The 21,299-nt window shown below is 37.2% G+C and overlaps 1 protein-coding gene across 2 annotated transcripts in view; it reads left to right on the top strand.

Moving 5' to 3' along the window:
- Positions 1-21,299, top strand: part of RAB3GAP2 (RAB3 GTPase activating non-catalytic protein subunit 2) — a 43,504-nt gene that overhangs the window by 14,304 nt on the left and 7,901 nt on the right. For both annotated transcript variants that reach the window (XM_005152076.3, XM_031051540.2), the window contains exons 4-24: positions 1,308-1,389; positions 3,470-3,517; positions 3,637-3,712; positions 3,845-3,946; positions 5,017-5,116; positions 6,327-6,425; positions 7,257-7,405; positions 8,391-8,470; positions 8,569-8,658; positions 9,408-9,547; positions 11,161-11,377; positions 11,701-11,844; positions 12,071-12,153; positions 12,622-12,686; positions 13,106-13,196; positions 15,397-15,524; positions 16,218-16,431; positions 17,783-17,880; positions 18,146-18,251; positions 19,275-19,435; positions 20,832-21,048. In XM_005152076.3, the coding sequence (XP_005152133.2) occupies positions 1,308-1,389; positions 3,470-3,517; positions 3,637-3,712; positions 3,845-3,946; positions 5,017-5,116; positions 6,327-6,425; positions 7,257-7,405; positions 8,391-8,470; positions 8,569-8,658; positions 9,408-9,547; positions 11,161-11,377; positions 11,701-11,844; positions 12,071-12,153; positions 12,622-12,686; positions 13,106-13,196; positions 15,397-15,524; positions 16,218-16,431; positions 17,783-17,880; positions 18,146-18,251; positions 19,275-19,435; positions 20,832-21,048 (2,490 nt within the window). The remainder of the gene's footprint in view (positions 1-1,307; positions 1,390-3,469; positions 3,518-3,636; positions 3,713-3,844; positions 3,947-5,016; positions 5,117-6,326; positions 6,426-7,256; positions 7,406-8,390; positions 8,471-8,568; positions 8,659-9,407; positions 9,548-11,160; positions 11,378-11,700; positions 11,845-12,070; positions 12,154-12,621; positions 12,687-13,105; positions 13,197-15,396; positions 15,525-16,217; positions 16,432-17,782; positions 17,881-18,145; positions 18,252-19,274; positions 19,436-20,831; positions 21,049-21,299) is intronic.

Genomic DNA, 21,299 nt, shown 5'->3' with positions numbered 1-21,299 from the left:
GTAAGTTGGTTTGGTTTTACTTCTTAGCTGTATTTTGACTGGAGAAAACTTTTATCCTGTATAGTTAGTATATGCTGTAACTACCCAGTTGTTTTGAGATGCTCCGAGATATTTACTTCAATTGCACTTAATAAGAAAACACAAATGTTTGTATTCATTTTAGCCATTAAGAAATATTTGACCTTATTTCTCTTTTCCTTTTGAAGAAACAAAATTGCTAACTGAGCCAATGGCACTTGGAGGAGGGATATTGAGGTGGATTGGTTTTGAGATTCCTATCTTTGATAGAACATTATTCTTTGTCTTGAATAATGGGAAGCTTTATATTTTACTCTCAAGTAGGGCTCTTGGAACTTTACCCTTAGTGTTATGAATGCTGATAAGCTAGCTGCTGTCTACATATGTGCTGGGGTATTGGTACAGCTGTAGTTGGTTGCACATGAACATGAAGAAGTGAAACCTCCTGCTATGGGGAATATAACACCATTTGAAAACAAAACCAGGCATTTGAAGCTCAGTTGCATAATGAGGTAGATTGTGTTGAGTTGTCATGCTGCATTTGCATTCTCTGCATTCCCTTGTGTGTTCCAAACCTGATATAGGTTAGTTGCTAATTTTTCACAAAGAATGGAAAGGTAGCAGTACTCTTCAGAAAGTTCTTACTGGATCAGGAGTAAGGAGTTGATTTACCTTGCCAGGATCTCACTTGCTGGAGACTTGCTTCTGCTCAACAGTGCAGTAGCAACTGTACCACGCAGTGGCAGAACTGTCCCTGTGTCTCCTGTTTTAGGTGTCAGACAAATGGCACACAACACTAAATTTATTTAGCATCTGGGAGTTGATTCAACAAATGTCAGCTGTAATAGCACCCTGTGCATAACAAACTGTACTATTTTTTAACTTTGAATATGATGTGATGATTAAATACTGTCAGATTTAATGTAGGATTCCCATGCTCTTCTTGGCAGTTAAAATTAGAATTTTCTGTTCATTTAAGCTCATCTTCAGTATTCTTCCCAGAACAAACGTGCCCTTCCACAGTGCTTTTCTCCTAAGGATCCTGTTTCATAAATTGAACTCTAAAATTTGATAAAGTAGATATTACTGTATAAATCTTATTAAAACCAGTCATTTCAGAATTGTAATCATGCATTACTCCATGTCTTCAAGGTTTATGACAAGGTACTTAGCTAAGTGTGGTGGGTGTATTGTACATCCATTGTACAGAAGGGAAGGATTAGGAATAGAACCACATTTGTGAGATGCAAAGCAGTTTTTATAGATGGTATCTTTATTCTTAATGGCAGCTAAATGGAAGCACAGTGACAAGGGGAAGGAGGAGATGCAGTATGCTGTTGGCTGGAGTGGCTCTCTGAATGTTGAAGAAGGGTAGGTGTTGAAATACAGCTGTGATAAAAATGTCATTTCCATGTTTAATAATTAGTAGTATATGCTTTTTACTTGTAGGGTTGTGGACTTTGGGCTTTTTTAATTCTTACATCTGAATGCATTCATTGTCTTCTGTATTTCAATGTTGGAAACAGAAGTAACCTGGGTGATCAGAAACATTGTCTGCAAAAGTCACTACTCATGTACAGTGCGATACCTCAGGACAAGTTCATACAAATTAAAAGAGGTCCTCTCTCTGCGAGTGAGTGTATTTGCATGTAGTTTAGACGTCTGAAGAGATCTGGGTTGTGATACTGTTTATGAGCTCTTGTACTAGGAGGGGGGAAAAAAAAATTACCCTTCTGAAAAAAAATCTACTTTTAAAGCAGGGATTAAATTTTGTTAGGGGATGTTGCAACTGGAAACATATGAAGTTATTTTAGCAATATTCCCTTTCATTTTTTAAATCTCAAGCAAATATAACGTTATCTCTCTGATCCACAAATAGTTTTGGGCTCTAAGTCATTTAGGGACTTGAAAAATTTGCTTTGGTCATGCATTTGGTATTTATACAACATTTCTGCTCTCTCTGTCTTCAAATAACCAGACAGATGCTTTCCACAAATGTCCCATATGGAGGAGGATTTTGCATCTTGTTATTGAGTTTGCAGCCTTGAGTTGCTGTCTGCCTTTACACATGCTTCTTATTGGCTTCAACCTTCTGGTACACTGCAGGAGGTGTTGACTTAATCAGTTTCTCTCCAATCTGTAAAGCTCATAACCTAACTGCTGGTACCACACATTTAAACTGGTGTATGTGCATCTCTAAGTTTTTTTCGCTGAAATTATTCTGTTATCTTTTATTAAAAAAAAGGAAAATAAATTCTGTTTGGCTGTTTGGGATTTTCTTTATTACTACTTTTACAGCCCAAGAGACATGCTGTTACACAGAACAGGAAGCTTTCGTTAATGGGCATGGTTGTATTCACTGCACCTTGATTTAAGGTTTGCAAGGGTTTACTGTAGGTGAAGGTTCTGTATCTCTGGAAGTATGGTAATATGGTAAGTAATAAATTACTATCAGATTGTCAAAAGACATGACTTTTTGTCGGCAATTGCCTCCAACTGATAACGTTTTGTGGTGGCCAGGCTTTGCTATTGGAAGATGAGATTCCACTGAGATATTCACTGCTGCTTTGAAGTTGTAACTGAACTGTAGCTGATGTCAAGCTTGCATTTAGAAAGCCTTTTTTCTATAATTGTGTAGCTGATAATTTAATCACTCCTTGGGGAATGGAGGTGACCTGAAACGGAAATAATCAACAGTACTGCAGGCGGTTATGCTTTAAATGCTGTTTGGGATGTCATCTTGAATTTATATGCTCTTTCATAAAACCTTTGTACTGCTTCTGTTTCCCCAGACACTATAAAACTTTGTCTCATGGTAACAGTTCAATAAGTTCTGACTGGAGATACTGAGGCTTGCTCATCTGCTTGCTTCCTGCATGCTTTGCTTGCCATGCAGTGAGCATGCTCACCTATTATGTGAACTGAGAAGACCATGTTTGCCCTTTGAATGTTCTTAAATTGGTGAAATGCAATTGATCTAAAATCTACCTAGTTGCATAATGTGATTCAAAAGTTTATTTTGATAACTGTGGTTCAGTTCTTTGTTTTGGTTTTTTTTTTGTTTGTTTGTTTGTTTGGGGTTTTTTGGTGGTTGTTCTCTGTATCATTATAGATCAGGAAAAAATACTTACTTTTTGATACCTGAAATCTAACTTGCATATTTACTGAAGAGTACTGGCAGAATATTCAGTCTGTGAATGATGAAAGACAACACTAGCAAGGTGTAATAAGCACTTCTGTAATCTACTTGGATAATCTTGAAACTTGTAATTGAAAATGACTTGAAAAAGTTTTTTTTTTTTGCTTTTTAGTATAAATTTGATATATTGTGTGCTTCATTAATATAGTCTTAAAATGTTTAAAATGCTGAGTTGGTGAAATCTCTTGTAAAGCAAAATTTCACAACTGGAAAAAAAAAAAGATACTTAATGGTTTTATCTTTCTTTTTTAGTGAATGCGTGAGTAGTGTATTGTGTATCCCACTGGCAAGTCAGAAGAGGTAAGGACTGATATTCTTATGGATATGCATCATCGGTCCCCTTGCGTTGTTCCAGTTTTAAACGCTTACATCTTGGAGCAGGATTTGTTTGTAACTCGTAGTGTGTGTTCATGCAACAGGAGTTCCACAGGCCGTCCGGACTGGACCTGCATTGTGGTTGGCTTCACCTCTGGCTATGTTAGGTTTTACACTGAGGTATGTTTCACAAGCCAAGGTATTGTAAGACTCATCTATTTCTATAAAACTTCTGTTTCTGCAGATAGTGCTTTTTGCCTTACACAAGAAAAGGGGTACTAATGTTCATGCTTGTTATTCTTTCTCTTCCAGAGTGGAGTTCTGCTTCTTGCTCAGCTGTTGAATGAAGATCCTGTCCTACAGCTTAAGTGCAGAACCTATGAAATTCCCAGGCATCCTGGTGTCACAGAACAGGTCTTGTCACATTTTTTCAGAAGTGAAGTAGCAGTGTTACAGGGTATGGAAGGGAGTCTTCTCTGTGAATCCCTATGTCCTTTACCAGTTCTTGATAGGATGGACAGTTCCTTAGAATACGAGATTCTGGATTTCTTGTTCTAGAATTATAATTTGTGTAATTTGAGGATTCCAAATTGATTTTTAGTTTTTGGAGTATTTAGTTAGATTTGTACTATTTTTCTCTGTCATAACTTTGCAAGGCTTCATTCATTTCCTATTTGTTCATTTATGTACACAAAGCATGATAATATGTTGATGAAAAGAGAAAATGCAGCTGGACAAGTGCCAAGAGCTAGATGTACTCATTCATAAGATCTTAATTATTTCACAGAGAAGATAGCTGAAAATTAAAACAATCTTTATAGGAGATAGTTGTAGCAACCTGCATGTCATTATGAATGTTTTTGCTGTTGCAGAGCTCAAGCTCTTTAGTAGGAAAGCAGCTTGCTTTGCTCTTGGCTGAGTTGGCATGCTTTATGCAGAAAACTAATGAAGTTACAGATCCCCAGGTTTGCTTTATCCAAATGCACATGTGATTTAACATGACGTTTTGGGATCTGTTTTGAAATTCAGAAGAATTAAGGAGTATGAGTCTTGAATTTATATCACCAAATTAGCATTTATGTGCCCATGTGGTAATTCAGGCTCTAAAAAATCCAGTCTCAGAATTTGGCTCATAAAACCTTGATACTTGGATTCTAGATAAACCTGTTTCTCTGTGGCCTTCACAAGCTGCTGTAACTTTGTTTTCTCTGTAACCCATAAAATACATGAAGCAAAAATTAAAGTTATTGAAAGAAGATAAAAATATAATATGTGCCTAAACTTACATATTGCATGAATTTAATACCAAATTTCTGTGGTATTGCCTTAGTCCATTGCCTGTGGCTTGTTAGATATTAACTTGCTGGATGTAATCCTCATCTTTTTGTAGTTAATAGTATAAAAAGCTGGAAAAGAAGCTGTTGCAATGGTAACAGTGATTTTTTTTCTTAGTTTTTTCTCCCTACTTTCATTTTCTTCCATAGAACGAAGAACTTAGTATCTTGTACCCAGCAGCTATTGTGACAATTGATGGTTTCAGCCTCTTTCAGTCCCTTCGTGCATGTCGCAATCAGGTTGCAAAAGGTATGTTTAATGTTAATTTCTGACTCTGTTAATAGAAATTTACATTACATGAAAATTACTTATGTTTGTTAAATATCAAACCAAGGTGGAACTTGGATCTTCCTTGCTTGTCCATCAATATATGGGCATCTACTGCATAGAAGAAAACTTCTTCCTCTACAGAAAATGTTCTCAGGGTTATGCATGATGAAGCTCTGCTTTTCTGGAAACAGTTAAACACCTGCCTGCTGATGGGAAGTCATGAATCAATTCATTATTTTGCTTTGCTTGCATGCAGAGCTTCTGCTTTAACTGGTAAACTGTCTTTATCTCAACCCACAAGTTGTCTCATTTTCATTCTTCCAATTCTCTGCTCCATCTCACTGGGAGGGAGTGAGCAAGCAGCTCTATAGTGCGTACCTGTTCACTGGGGTTAACCCACCAGCATACTGCTAAGGTGCTTTTTAACATGTCAGGATGCTGATTTTGCTATTAGTGAAATGCTTTTCTTGACAGTAAGGACTTTTTAGCAAGTGATAATGCTGTGATGATAATGTTGGTAATGATTACTGCTCTTTGTATTAATGTGGAAGAGCTTTTGATACCTGGTTTGACTGTGCCACCTTTGATCCTGTTTTTTTAGTATAGTGCTGGTTTATACTCTAATTTGGAAGCAGGGTTAGTTTCCTGGGGTTAGAGGAGAGTCATGTAACAGCACTGTGTGGTAGGTTGTATAAGCATGCTGCTGTTACAGTTCTGCAAGATAAAACATAAATAGGTGGAGAGTTTCAATTATCCCTTAATTTTTGCCATGGTTCTTACCTCACATTCTTACAGATCTAGTGCATGAGCTGACTTTGCAAGTACTTTTGCACAGGAGTGTCCACTTAAACATGCCCAGACCACAGAGAAAAATTGTGGTGGCATTTTAAAATTGGACAGAATATTAAACCATAAATTATGAGTAAAACAAAGCCCTCCGCAGGCACAAGACATAGATGTGATGGAATATAATTTGCAGTTTTACTCAGTTAATTGTTTAAAATATTTTAATTTCATTAAGGTAAGTACTTTAAAAGGCTATTTTAGTTCAGCAGCTGTTTAAACGTATGTCAATTTAAAACTAGGTTATTTTGTGGCTTAAGATTGCATCATTTCCCTCACTTTATTATGCTATTCCTTTGTCTTTGACTCAGTAGGAATTTTTTTGTGTTTTATCAACTTTTGTCAGCTGCAGCATCTGGCAATGAGAATGTTCAGCCTCCACCATTAGCTTATAAGAAATGGGGTTTGCAAGATGTGGATACAATTGTTGACCATGCTAGTATTGGTAAGCATTTCTGTTTAATTTCAACTGTTTGACTTAAATAAAACTGAATGCTTCTGTGTTTTAAATTTGGGGTAAGAGCTCTTAGTAGTACTGGTTGGATAGAAATAAACAGTGGGAGAAGGGTGTTGTAGTGATTCATGTCATTAACCATCATCAGATACATTTTACTTTCTCTTCAAATCTGATTGAGCCTCCCCTATCCACTTGAGGGGAGAAAGTTACAGCTGTAGCTGTCTTGTCCTCTCTTATTTGGCAGGGAACAGCCAAGGGAGACTAGATCAGGTGCAATTATTTCCATTATGGTCAGGTTAAAGGTCTGTCTGCAGGCAGTTTCAGGCTCGTATGGGTTTTTCCAGAGTCTAGCACATCAAGAAAGTAGAAGTTGGGATTGTTCCTCTCCAAAAAGGACAAACTGATTTCTAGGCTCTCAAAGACTTCTACTGCTTAGGAATTTGCAGAAGCCCAGGTTCTTGTCAGACAGGCAGGTCTAAGGGACAGTAAGCTTCATTTTCCTTCTCCCCTTTCCAGGTAAGATGTCAGAAGGGAGTTAACAAGGCAGGTGAAGTGAATTTGGTAGTTGTGTTTTTGATGCTGACCTCAACTGACTTTTTATCTCTTCTAAGCAAACTAACTATGCTTTATAATTAACCTAAATACATCAGGTTATTTCTGCTGTGTTCTTTGGAATTCCTGTGGTTAAAGCTGCAGCTCTTCCCTCCCCTCTGAACATTTGCTAGTCAGTCAAGAAGGCAGGAATATATTTAGGCTTCTAGAGCAATTGCATGCCTTTATTCTGAAAGTGTAAGACATTCACTTTAATGTTTTTGTTAGGCATCATGACACTGTCTCCTTTTGATCAAATGAAGACTGCCTCCAATATAGGTGGATATAATGCAGCTATAAAAAACAGCCCACCTGCTATATCTCAGTATGTTACTGTTGGATCCAATCCTTTCACTGGTTTCTTTTTTGCCCTGGAGGTATGTACTACAAAGCTGACTTGCTGAAACTTTGAATGATTAATCAGGCTCTTTTCCATATGGGTAGTTCTGAAGTATTCTTATGTTAATTTTTTGCTGACAAGTGTCAGCATAGAAGATCTTGATCTTCCAAAACTGGAATGATCTGGAGTGGATGTGATAGTAACATCTATCACAGGTTCCTGCTAATGAGAAATTTTATTTTCTATCTTAAAATGAATGTGATAGTAAAATATTTTTTAATTTATTTTCATTTGTTAATTTATTGCTGATTAAGTAACCTAAGGTTTCTGCAAAATTATGTTGAAGTTGTGTGAACATTCCTCTTATGGATGTTTGGAGGCCTTTGATCATGTACTCACATAGCCTGAGTATTCTGTGGTGATTTTATGTAGTGGAACTACTACTTGTGGAAGGAAACTGCAATTTAGGCTTAACAATACTTGCAGCACACTTAGTCATCTTGCATTGTCTTGGAGGAGAAGGATGGCAATGTAGCTCTGTCTTGCACAATCAGACCCTATGTATGTGCTGTCCATATCACGATTGAAAGTTGATTGAAAATGCCAGAATCATGGTTTTGATTTTGTACTTGCTTTTCCAATATGTTTATGAAAAAAACTGCCTACATTGATGTTTGCAAGGATGCCAAAGCCATCCACCAGCTAACTCTCCATGATAAATCACACACAGGGTTTTTTTAACTTCTGTTACAGACATACATACCAGTGACTTGCAGGAGGATTTTGAAATGGTAAAGAGATGTCAGAATGGCTTTTCTGGGGGCAGTGAATTAAAATTTTGCAGAGTCTTAAAGCTATGCTTTCTGAGCTGAAAATCCATAGGAGGCCTGAAAAACTATTCTGCAGTTGAGTTCAGTGTAAGAACTATTTCTTGGCTTTCTGAATACTTTGTTCCTTTATTTCAGGGTGGCTCACATCTGACTGTTTCTTGTCTTTCTGAACACTTTCTTCTTTTCTTTCAGGGTACCTCACAGCCACTGTTGTCTCATGTTGCCTTAGCAGTTGCAAGTAAACTGACTTCAGCACTATTTAATGCTGCCAGGTAATAAAATAATTATGTGTTTTTGTTGTAGCTACATAATGGTTTGAGGATTTTTAGGACCATTAGTATGATCTCTTAATGTGTTTCTCTATTGCAAGTGGCTGGCTTGGTTGGAAGAGTAAACATGAAGAAGAACCTGCCCCAAAACAGAAACCGAAAGTTGAACCTGCAACCCCACTGGCCGTGCGGTGAGTTTTACATACTGTCACAATTGCTTTAGATCTCTTCTGGTTTTAATGGTGTGAATTATTTTAAATGGTGTATAATTGATGAATGTATATTTTTCTTGACCTTAATCAGTGATGGTAGTTTGCAGATCATTCATTTGAAGCTTTATTTTATATCAGTTTATCATTGTAGACTCATCCCTTTCACTTAAGATGTGTGGGCTCATTATTACTGTAAGAGAACAGTGTGCACAGTTTAATGACATTATAAGTGCATAAATATGAGCCCTGAAGTTTATCACTCAAGTGTTTCAAAGAAGCTGCATGATAGTTTAAAGCCCCTCTCAAAAAGGAGGTATCTTATTTCACCATTGATAGAGGAGAGAGGAGAACAGGAACAACAGTTTGTAGCCTCATGTTATCAAAGCTGATAAAAGACTAAAATAATTCCTGTTTGCTTTCCCTGATTATTTTTAAGTATTCCCCAGACTATTTGGCAATAAGAGAGGATATATAAAGTAACCCACTGCACTTGAGATCTTTGCCTCACAATGCATGACAAGGCAGTCACCCTAGTTCCTGAGCTTTGGTTTTCACCAGGACTTTAACAGATCTCTGAGATCTCACAGTAGACATAACATGCTCTCGATTTTACCCATACCTTTATGTTACCTTAAAAAAGAAATCTGAACCCTTATGGGATATTGTTTACTGTTTCTGAAGAACAATAGGTATCTAGTGTTACTTGTGTTTTCCCCCTTTTTTTTTAGGTTTGGGCTTCCTGATTCCCGTCGCCACGGTGAAAGAATATGTCTTTCTCCATGTAACACTTTGGCAGCAGTAACAGATGATTTTGGAAGGGTTATTTTGCTGGATGTTACAAGAGGACTTGCAGTTCGCATGTGGAAAGGTATGATAATATATATCAGCATAGCAAATAATACTCTTCAAAACATTGTGGCTTCTTATGTTCAGATATAGAATTCCAAGTATTTTTCCATTATTAAGAATTACTTTAGTACATTGTTATTAAACACCAAAGGCAGGTAATATAAAACCTGTATGGGTATTGTTGTACCAATTCCTGAAATACTGATACGGCCTGTAGTAAAAATTGTGTTTGGTTCGTATTGTGTAGATGTCTTTATTTTTTCCCCATAGATTCTATCCCAACAGGAGGCTTGTAACCTAATTTTTTTTTGGGGGAAAAGCTTTAGCTCTGTTCTCCAGGATTCTCTCTCTTGAGAAGCTCTAGTATCTTCTTTAATTCTATTAAGAAAATGACCTGAAGTTTGAAAAATCAGTAAGATACACAACTTACTAGATTTTCATTCCTTCGTGTGAGTGTGCAAGCATGGATTGCTCAGTCTCTAAACTGCAGACATTAAGCTCTCATTGTAATTACACCTAACATTACAGCATGTCTTACTATCTCTATGCAATTAAAATTTTCCAGCTGTTTATGAAATGGAAGAGAAGTTTTAAGAACAAGCAGAGAATCTTTAACTCTTCTCTCTCCTCCCTGCCCCACCCGCAGTTCAGATGGTCATGAATATAGTAGCTGCTTCAGTGACATGCTAGCAACGTGATAGCTAGATTAATCATGTTTCCTTATGCACTCTCCTTCTCATATTTTGAAGCTTATTGGCTATAATACATTCTTTCTGATATTCTTGGACTTCTTTCTTCGGTACTTGAGAGTTTCCTGTCACCTAGCAAGTACTGTTAGAGTCCCTAGCTTTATTTGATAGTCAGACACAGGTTTACAATTTGCCTTTCCCCCATGTTGACATGTGGAATAAAACCACAGTTTTTAGCAAAACTGTCCACTGAATTAAATGGTTTGAGTTGTACCTTTCCCCTCTGAGTTGTGAATGCTTTTCAACCTTCTTACCATCACTTATTGTGTTATAAACTTGTTTTATACATTAGTATTGTGGTTTGGAGTCTTCATTTGTACTTGCTAAACCATTATACAGTGATGTCATAGAACATCTTTGCCTTTTTTTGTTTAGGAAGATTTTGAGGGAAGGTATTAGTGTTACCGAGAGAGAAAAGATAAGTATTTTTATTGGGTTACTAAAAGTTGCATTTTAATGATGAAAACACATACATATTGTATTTAGTAGGTTATACAAATTTACTTCCTTAAATCTTTTTTTATTATTCTGAAGTGTGGGAAATCTGGACACTTACTACATATTTTCTCTGGGAAGCTTTTGCAGTGGTGTAATGTCTAGAGTATAGACCTGATGTGTTTTGGGGTTTTTTGTGGCTTCTCCCAGGAGAATTTGTTCCTCCCCAGAGCTGTGCAGGAGGCTGCGTTTGGCTCTGAGGAGTCCTCTGTTGGGCCCTGCTCTAAGTCCATGGACCACAGCTCTTGACAGGAACTAGTCTTGTTGGACAGTTTGAAACAAAGCCTAAGACAGCTTGCAGCTGGAATAGTACTGAAGTGGGTGGTGATGCATACTAATCATGTATTAATTACTGTACACTCATGAACTTCTGGCTTCTCTTCCAAAGGATACCGTGATGCAGAAGTTGGTTGGATACAGACTGTAGAGGACCTTCATGAGAGGGAAACTGAGAAGATGGATTTTTCTCCTTTTGGAAATGCACAGGGTCCAAGCAGAGTAGCTCAGTTCCTTGTGATCTATGCTCCAAGGAGAGGCATTCTGGAAGTGTGGAGCACTCAGCAAGGGCCTCGGGTTGGAGCCTTCAATGTGGGGAAATACTGTAGGTAAGAAACATTTAGCAGGTAGGCATATTGGCTGTGCTGCTGCAGTAAAGTCTTATGTGGATATGCCAGTGGTAAAAGTGGAAAGTGCTAGTAGGCAATTTTTGCATAGCCCACAGTTTTTCTACTGAATGGAGCTGCTTGCACATAGAAGGGGACTTTGTTATCTTTCATCACTCTGCTTAGATAGACACACTATCTGTCAGTCTTCCCTGATAAACGTGTGTAGCAGCTGTTAAAACCTTAGGTTTATAACGTAAGTCTTATTATGCAGTGTGTGGAAAGGGATGGTTGCTAACTTTGTTCCTGTTTTTTATTGTTTTCAGGTTGTTGTACCCTGGTTATAAAATAATGGGCCTAAACAATGTGACCAGTCAGGGATGGCAGCCCCAGACTTACCAGATATGCCTTGTTGATCCAGTCTCTGGAAGTGTAAAAACTGTCCATGTACCTTTCCATTTAGCATTGAGGTAAGGACTCTGTGCTCTGTATAACCAAATGAATTTCATTATTGTTTTGGAAACAATGTTTTATTTAGAGAGAGTGATTCTAGTTTTTCTTCTCAAGCTGAATGGTAGGCAATAGCCTGATGGGTTTGTATGCATTAACTTGATTCTTCTTTTTTATTAATGTGATGTTATCTTAAAGTATTTTTTAGTTCTCTTCACTCATATAACTAAAATTGTTTCCCTCCAGTGATAAAAAGAGTGAGCGAGCAAAGGATATGCATCTAGTGAAGAAGTTAAATGCTTTACTCAAAGCTAAAACCTCAGATCCAGGTAGGTTCTCTTGTATAATTTCTTCAAATTGGATGTTATCAAATGGGTCTTGTATTATTTATCCTGTAAGTTGACAAACACAGGTATGATTGTAGTGCATTGTAAGTGCATTCTGCCTGCACCAGGTTAAATTTAATCTCATACACTGATTCACTATAAGCCTTGTCTGCCATGTAAATCTTAACTAAATTCTACTTCGAGTGCCTGCATAAAACATGGTCTATTTGCAATCCATTATGCTATGTAATGGAGTTTGGCATTTGGTTCTAGATACCCTTCTTCCTCTAAGTGATACAGATGCTACTGAGCTCTTGTTTTGTTTCATTTTCTTAAGCTTATTTTGGCAGTTTGAAGTGTCTTCATCTTCATAGTATGAATCCGTGTACCTCAACTATGGTGTGGGTCGACTTGTTTTTCAGATTGCATTTGAGAAATAAGAATTGAAGTTCTGATTATTTTTGTTTGCAGATTTGATTGAAGCTGAAGCAAAGGAGTTAATACTTGATATCAAATACCCTGCTACAAAGAAACAGGTGAGTATTTAGAAGCCAGTATATTTTATTATTAGGAAAAAAATTATCAGATTAGTGCTAAATATTTTAAATTTTTCAAAGTATGGCGTTTTTTTCCCCTAGAGTTATTTGAAGCAAATAATTGAGCTGTTTTATTCTGAGTTTGGTGTGTGTTGGTTTCTTGTTTGTTTGTGGGGTTTGGTTTGTTTGTTGCAGCATACTGACTGGAATAAATTTTGCTTTGTGACTTCCCCCAAGGCATCTATGATAAAATTCAGACTAATAAAAAGAGAAAAGACCTTCCCATAGGATCAGATTATGCCACAAATATATGTGAAGGCAAAATACAGATGAAAAATTGTTGTGCTGTTGGTGGCCTACCTTATATGTTTTTACAGTAAAGTTAAGTAAATGTTTAACTCTGAACATCTGCTTAACAGGCTCTGGAGAGTCTATTGACAAGTGAACGTGTGCCACTGTCATCCCTCACCAGCATCACTCAGACATTGATGGATAACTTGAACAAACAGGGTAGGTGGATATTTATTTTGCAAATATGGAGAGACATTTGCACTTTGCCTGCAGCACTGTAAGACATTTGTAGAACTGTTCTGTTTCACAGAGAGACCAGGTTTGGTTTTGCTGCTAGATAGCATGTTTCACTGCTAAATAGGGTGTTGCTTCTATGTATTTTATGTTCTCTAATGCAGATGGCAAATAGCTTACTAGGAAGTATGGTATATTTGCTATGTACCTAGTAAAGAGTGATTATATTAGAAAACCCCTCCAAAGCCCCAGCAACAACTGGGCTGAATACTTGCATCCATTAAAAGCTTCCTTCAGGAAGAATTTTCTGGAGACATTTACTTCTAGATGGTTTAGTTTGTAAAGAAGCCATTAAGGATATGGTACTTTGGATCTGTAAATTTTGGTGTACTGGAAGCACAAAATTCTTATCACTGAGGATCTGAGCTGTGGCCAGATGCTTGGGTATCTTTTCTTGGTAACCTTTGCTAAATTCATGTTTCAATGTGTTCTGCTAGAGATATCTGAGCCAATGTCGGGAAGTGTCATTACCCATTCAAAATCTTGTTGCTGAAAGTCTGCATGATTGTTTCTTTGAAATGATACACCTGGATCTTTCTAAATGGGGAGAACCTTCTTTGTGCTTGAGGTGACCCTATTTTGAAGACCCAGCTGGAACTGAGGAATAGAGTGTGCCTGACACTTTCTTTGCATGTGTTGGGACTTCTCAGGAATAGAAGTCTATTAGATTTTTTTTTTTTTATTACCACTCAACTCACCTTTTAGAAGATGAAGCTTTAGCAACAGGACTCAAGAAATCCCTGCTGTGTGGAAGTCCTGAATAAACCATTTGTCAATGAGAAAGGCTATGTCCCTTGTACTGCCTCAGGGAGAATGTGACAACATGTTTTGGGAGTTTCAAAGCCTTGGGGGAAATCTTTCAGTTTTGTCAGTGGGGTATTAACCCCATGTTCTTGAATTGGACAGAGGAAATGGAGAGCTTCACACATGCAGTTCTCAAGGTAATTTTGGTCTGGCATTCTAAATCATTATCTGTTCTATTAACTCCCAGAAAAACCCAAAAGAAAGATAGAAACATCTCTTTTTACACTGAAAAGAGATTGACAGAACTGTACACTTATTGAGGTGTGTCTGTGTGTCTATTTTCATCATTAGTCTGTTATTGTCATATATAACATTATTTCCTTCCACTCACAATAAAGAACAAGCTTGGCTGATGTTCCAGCCTTTTAATTTCAGAAGAGTAGTGTTCTTTGTGCTTAATAGGTAAAAGAGAATGTGATGCAGATCCTGGGCTCTGTGAATGCTGTGATTGTGAAGAAAAGGTCAAGTGACTGTACAGCAAGCACTGTGCATTTCTCTTTTGTTTGTAGGATTTTTAATGCTATGTATTAGAAGAGCTAGTAGGGAGAAAATCACATTTAGAACCTGTTCCAGGTTAAGATGATGTATTTGGAGTTATCTTTTGTATAGAAAGGTCCTTTTGGGATCTCTCTAAAATGCTTTCTTTTAAAGCAAGTTGGAATAGAGAGTAGGTTGGTTTTTTTTTCCCCAACACTGTTTTGGTGTTAGTCTCCTACATTCTAATTACTTTATTTGTTACTGAAATTTGTATGCCAAGAGATACATGAAATTTCTGAGACTAAGACTGTATAAATACAAACAGCAGTGTCTTGCAGAGAATTCAGGTGAGTAGATATCAAGCTGTCTTCTGATGCAAGGAATATGCTTAAAATGTTGGCAGAATGAATAAGATTATAGCTTGGTATTCTTGATAAAAGAAAATATGATTGAGACTTGGTCCAGTCTCTGGAAGTGTAAAAACTGTCCATGTACCTTTCCATTTAGCACTGCGGTAAGGACTCTGCTTACCTCTGCAAATCTCTGATTTGGCCTTAAATGAGGAAAGGACAATAGATTTATCTTCATTCAGTTCCACATTTTTAAACTGAAGGAGGTTGATAATGAGCCTGTTCTCTCTCAATACTTCTCATAGAAGTAATTCCTGTTTTATACCTCTGTGAATTAAGTATCATTGCAAGCAGCAATGCATCAAAAAATTACACTTGAGAGATGCAAGGCCTCCGATACTAATAAAGGAGGAGTTAAATGCAGCTGAGAAGCATGTTTCACTATTTCAGGCTATATATTCAAGTTCAAATGCAGTGGGTTTTTTTTTCTTCAGAGCTTGAGTGTGTGGATGAAGGACTTATGCAGTTCTGTGCAAACAAGTTAAAGCTGTTACATCTTTATGAGGTGGTCAGCAAATTAAATTCCCAAAGCATCCTGAAAGACACTCCACCCTCGGATAATGTGAGTAAATTACAAGTTCAGTTGTCTTATAGAAGCTATTGATGATTTAAGCATAAAAGTGCATTTTCAAGGTCTCAGATAAGATATGTAGTTAAGCAAGTTACCCAGTTCTGTGGCCTGGAACTTTTAATGAAGTAATTGTTTTGTAATGCTTCTCCACTTGTACAAATACCTAGTGGTCTTTGGTAGTTACATAAAGTTGAGACAGAAGTAAAAATACAGCCAGGATCTCCTGATTTCAGTCCTGTATCCAAAGTACATGGCATATTCTTAACTTTTATTTAGTTTTGGAGGGGTATTGTGGGCCCAGTAGAGATTACAGATTCTGGTATTTGCTTGTGTAGCATCATAATTTGGCTGGCTTTTGGTATCATATGTAAAATGTGTATATATTTATAAAATCCATATGGAGTGGTGTTAAATAAGCTGCTTGCTTGATGGGTGATTCTTATACTATGAGCAGGATCTAAATACGGGAAATGTGTCTGTTGAAGTCCTTAAAAAAGGTCTTCATTTAGGCTCTATGAATAACTGAGATTATTTGGTCATTTTGGCCTTTTTAAAAGAAATTTTTAATGTTCAAAATGAAATATTTTAACTTTTCTGATTCTTGTTTTATTGTTTTACTGTTTTGAAAAGCATCTCTTTGTATTAGTCTTCTGATGTGGGATTTTTGGGGCTTTTGCTTTTAAGGACTTGGCTAAACTGCTTCGACTGAAAGAAGAAGATTTTCATAGGCTTGAAACTTTACTGGAGAACTACAAGAAAGAAAACACCCAAACTACCGTACAGTCTGCTGATGGGAAGGATGATGTATTGTCTGTGAGAATGTTCTTAGAATATTTGGAATATGAAAAGGACATGATTAATGTGAAAAATATGGAAGATGGAGAATATGTGGCTTTAGGTAAGAGCCATTGAACTGTTTGTCAAATTAGAATCATAGAAACCATGGATGTTAGAAAGGACCTTAAGATCATCTAGTTTCAAATCTCCTGCCATGGACAGGGACACCTCACACTAGACCAAGCCCTGTTCAACCTGACCTTGAACATTGTCAGGGATGGAGCATTCATCACTTCTTTGGCAGCCTGTTCAGTGCCTCACCACCCTCACAGAAAAGAACATCTTCCTTATATCTAACCTGAACTTCCTCCATTTACATTTAAAGCCATTACCCCTTGTCCTATTGCCACAGTCCCTGATAGAGACTTTATAAATTACTTACAGACTGTAAATTATTATACATTACTTATAGACTGATTATAATCTAAGATCGTATCAATACTTCAGCCTTAATTTGGGGGCGTTAAGAATGCTTGCCTTGCAGTTGTATGCGACAGTGCTTGTTCTAGACTTTTACCTTTAGCCGTAGGACAAGCTTTTCTACCTAGATGGGTATTAGTATAAGTTAACTACAGCCATGTTATCACTGTGTGTTCATTTATTAATGCCACTAAGTTGAACAGTGGTGATGAGGTGCTGCACAGGCTCTGTAGGCATGGGTTAGACTCCAGCACATTGCAGTGATTTGTGCCTCTCTGGTATTGCTAGGACAACAGTGCACTTCTTCCAAATACTGTTTTTCCTGGATTCTGCATTTGTTCAGGGATGAAGTTCTGAAACCCTGGAGGTGCCCACTGGTGTAGGTACTTGCTCATAATCTCTCCTACATCCTACCACTCCTAACTGTCCAGCTTCCAGGCAGATCTCTGGGTGGTATTTTTAAATAGATGTTTAGCCCTGAACAAGACGTGAAGAATATTAAAAGATCTTAAGAGCTATTGTAATTATCCTGGAGGAAAAGGGGAAGATGGAGAACTGCCTCTACCCCATGGATTGGCTCTGAGAAAAGGTGAAAGGTGTAATTAAGAATAGTCTCCGATAGATGGCTCCTAAGTACAGCGATGGCAATGCTGAGTACAAATATCAGTTAGTCTCATGACCAGGAATTTTATCAGAAGGTACCAGCTACTAGGAAGAAAATTAACTGTATCCCAACCAAAATTAGGACATTCAAGCAGTAACAACGATAATAGCAATAAGCCTTGTTAAAATCCATTTTCCATGTGACTTCTGTAGTGGTAAGTCCCTAATGGAGAAGAAGGCTCATTACAGAGGTTAAACCATCAGGGAGTCCTGGATGTAATTTAGTCCTTTTTATTGCATTCAGTGGGATCTGATCAATAGCTGATCTTTCATATAATTGTACAGGGAGAGGCTGTAGATGTCATAATGTCAACTAATTTTTGCTTCAGGCAGCTTTTTCTTCTGGAAGTGTTTGTGTGGGGAGAGTTCTGCAGAAGAAATGTGTCATGCATTGGAATCAGCAGGATTTAGCCCTCAGATCTTGTTGGTAAGCTTTTTATTGCATATTTTGAAAACAAAATATCAAAGGGAAAAATTCTAAATGTTGATTTTTGTATTAATGCTGTGTTCAGGGTTTTCATATATCTCCACATTCAGTTCTTTAGTTGCTCTTATTCATATTTCCCACTTAAAAGATGTCAAAAGAAAAAAACTGGGGGGAATAAAATCTTATGCATTAACTATATTGCAATATTAGAATTTCATTATATTGTTTTAATTCAGTATTACTCTTTTTTTTTTTTTTTTTACAGTCACTCCTTCTCAATTTATGGCTTTCCAAGGAAAAAAGTATTCTAGACAAACCAGATTCTGTCAGTTGCCTTCACACTATGCTGTCACTTCTGAGCAAAATGAAAGGTGAGATGTGTATTTGGAACACTTAAACACAACTGATATTAATTATTGCTAAAAATTTGCTGCTAATAGCTAATATTATTATTAATCACAGCCTATATTATCACTTAGGGTTTCCCTTCCGTTTCCTCATTATTAGGAAACAGAGCTGAGTGTTTTATGTTGATAAAATAGCTGAAAATAAGATCCAGAAGAGTGTCACAGTTAAAGGCCTGATTCATGTCCTGTAGTTTCACTTGCTACTAAATTGACACAGCTTCTGTTTTACACCAGAAGGTGGCTGTCCATCTCCCTTTCCCCCTGTTTTTTTGGGTATATAGCATACAGAATCACACCTAACTCTCTCGTGCTGACTGGCTCTCAGAAGTCCTTTGAGTTGCTTTAGCCCCCGGGACACTGTTGTTCAGTATACAAATGGCACTGGAATATCTTTAATTTGAGGAGACTTTCTGAAGCCAACTTGCCATTACTTAGGTAGTGTAATGAGTAAATACTGATGCTCCTACCTCACCCAGAGCTGCTACAGATATGTCTGTGCTAGGTTCCCTTATGTCTAGTATGCCATAGGGCACTGTTATGAGCTTGAAACTGCAAGTGTGAATAATCTACTGCTGCTGTCTGAATAATTAATTCTGCTGAACACAAGGTAGTTTGAAGAGAGCCAATTTGAGTGCACTGTATTTGTGTGGCATCTTGAAATTACACAACAAGCTGTCTGCATTATGAAGTATCATTTTCCTTAGATGTAGTAAGTGTGGAGCAGGTTTTACTACCTCGTGATTTAGATCTATTGCCTGTTTCCTACAAATGAAACTTGGAGAATGAGTAATTCACATTCTGCTATTTATTTTAAATTTGAATTGTAATCTAGAAATTGTGTGTTACATATCCAGGAAAAAGAAACTGAGAATTGCTTGTCATGTAAGCTGTACTAATAAAGTGCTGCTTTCAGTGTTGGCTGTTGCTTTACTAGTTTCAACACCCAGTGACCCAGGTTGAGTGTCCTACTCTTCCCTTTCTCTACAGTTGCTATAGATGAGTCGTGGGACACTCAGTCAGTTTCCCCCTGGTGGCAGCAAATGCGTACAGCTTGTGTTCAGTCAGAAAGTAATGCAGCTGCTTTGTTATCAGCTCATGTTGGGCATTCTGTCACTGCACAGATCATTGACAGTGTGACAGAGAAAAAGGTAAGTAATCCCAGACTTCCCCCTTCTGTTTTATTTACTGTATTAGTCCCTTGCAATTTGCTGTCTTTGTAACAGAATAACATCCTCAGCATTCATTTGGCATCATTCTCACATGTGCACTAGCATCCTGCAAGCCTGAAAACTTGTATTTGAATTTGAAGAATGTTATGCTGAAGTAAATAAAGGATATATCACAATTGCTTACTAAGCATATTTAAATATGTGATGGGAACTGCACAGTGAGATTTTTTCCTGATAGTAAATGATGCTGACAGACGTAAACCCTATACAGTTTCCACATAAATCCACTGAACTCTGGGTGTTTAACCTGTTTTAACATAGCTGTGATTTTTTTATTATTATCCTTTTAAAATATACTGATGAATTGTCTTAGCACTTATGTTACTATGCCTTCTTAAGTTGATAGGTGTTTGGTTTTCTTGGCAATGAGTATCTTTTCACAAACTTGTGAGTAAGACTGTGAAGTTGCACACAGCATTGCAATTCAAGATGGAGAAGTTACTCTATTCCTAAATAGCCCTAGGCATATGTGTGTGTTACTACTTGTCTTAACTCTTTAGTCTTGTCAACAGACTGCCATATGATTTATAACTCAGGTACCTAGGAGCGGTTTAGTAATTTGAGCATTCATCTTAACTATTCCTAGTCTGTCTATTAGAATTGTCAGCATTGCCCAAATAGCAGTGTTAGTATGTTGCAGCATACTGTTCTTTACTCATATGCTCTCTCCTTTGTTATGCTCTTAGAGGAATAAAGCAACAGTTCAATTTCCCTCAAAACTTCCCTTCCATAAAGCCATTTATCCTTTCACCTTTTATTCCCAACCATCCGTTGTCTTAAAGCTTGTGTTAATGGCCAGGCTTGGGAGAACTATAGTGTTTGGTGTCTTGGTGCACAAAGCTAAAAATCAGATCTGCACCCTGACTGGAAAGATTCTTGGACATCCTAGTAGATCCAGTATTTCTGAGTGCATGATATATATTATTTTAATAGAGTAGGAGATTGAAATGCAGGTGGCTTAATGACATACGTAGGGAATGTGTATATAAAGGAGGATTTTAAACTAAATATTTTTGAAAGGATTCTAGCCCGCTTTTTGACCAAATATGAGCTAAAAAATGGGCCTATAAGATTACTTTTCAAATCTTTTTATTTCCTTAGGCTTTTTAGTTAAGAATCTGTGCATCTTGTGGGTAGTATGGGATGTCACATCATCTTTGCACATAATTAACGTGCGTACTTTGTTTGAACTGAATAATTCTTTTAAATGCGGTAGCTCTTGGGATATAGCATTCCATTGTAATAACATGCTTTTTTTTTTAAACATGTCCTCCTTTAAGTGGACAGACACAAAACAGTTCATGTGTTCTGTTAGTTTTCCCAAATAATTGTAGGTTCAGACACAGAATCCTGGGAAGCGCTTTCTCTTGATACTGAATATTGGAAACTTCTGCTGAAACAGTTAGAGGATTGTCTGATCCTTCAAACACTGCTGCACAGCAAAGTGAGCAAAAGGACAAAGAGAGTTTCATCCCTCCAGACTGATCCATTGGGCAAGCTTTCTGTGAAGAAATTGCTTGAAGCTGGAAAAGGTACATTTTTTCTCTTGGAAAGATGGTTGATTGTCTCTCTAATAAGAGTTCTACTGACCTACTGCACTGGGAATTGTTGTGCTGGTTACTTTCCTTAATTTAAACCTCGTAAGAGTATTGCTTAAGAATTGTAAAAGGGTATAACTGTAAAGACTGCATTGTAATCTATCAGTTGATTAGGTTTTCTAGTTGGTAAAGTTACCCTTGTGTAATTAATAGTAGTGGTTAAAACTCTCTCTTGTCCTTTGATT

The sequence above is a fragment of the Melopsittacus undulatus genome, chromosome 3 (genome assembly GCF_012275295.1).
Source record: "Melopsittacus undulatus isolate bMelUnd1 chromosome 3, bMelUnd1.mat.Z, whole genome shotgun sequence".
Lineage (NCBI taxonomy): Eukaryota > Metazoa > Chordata > Aves > Psittaciformes > Psittaculidae > Melopsittacus > Melopsittacus undulatus.
Note: the sequence above shows the minus strand (reverse complement) of the source record. Positions and strands in the feature narration are given on the sequence as shown.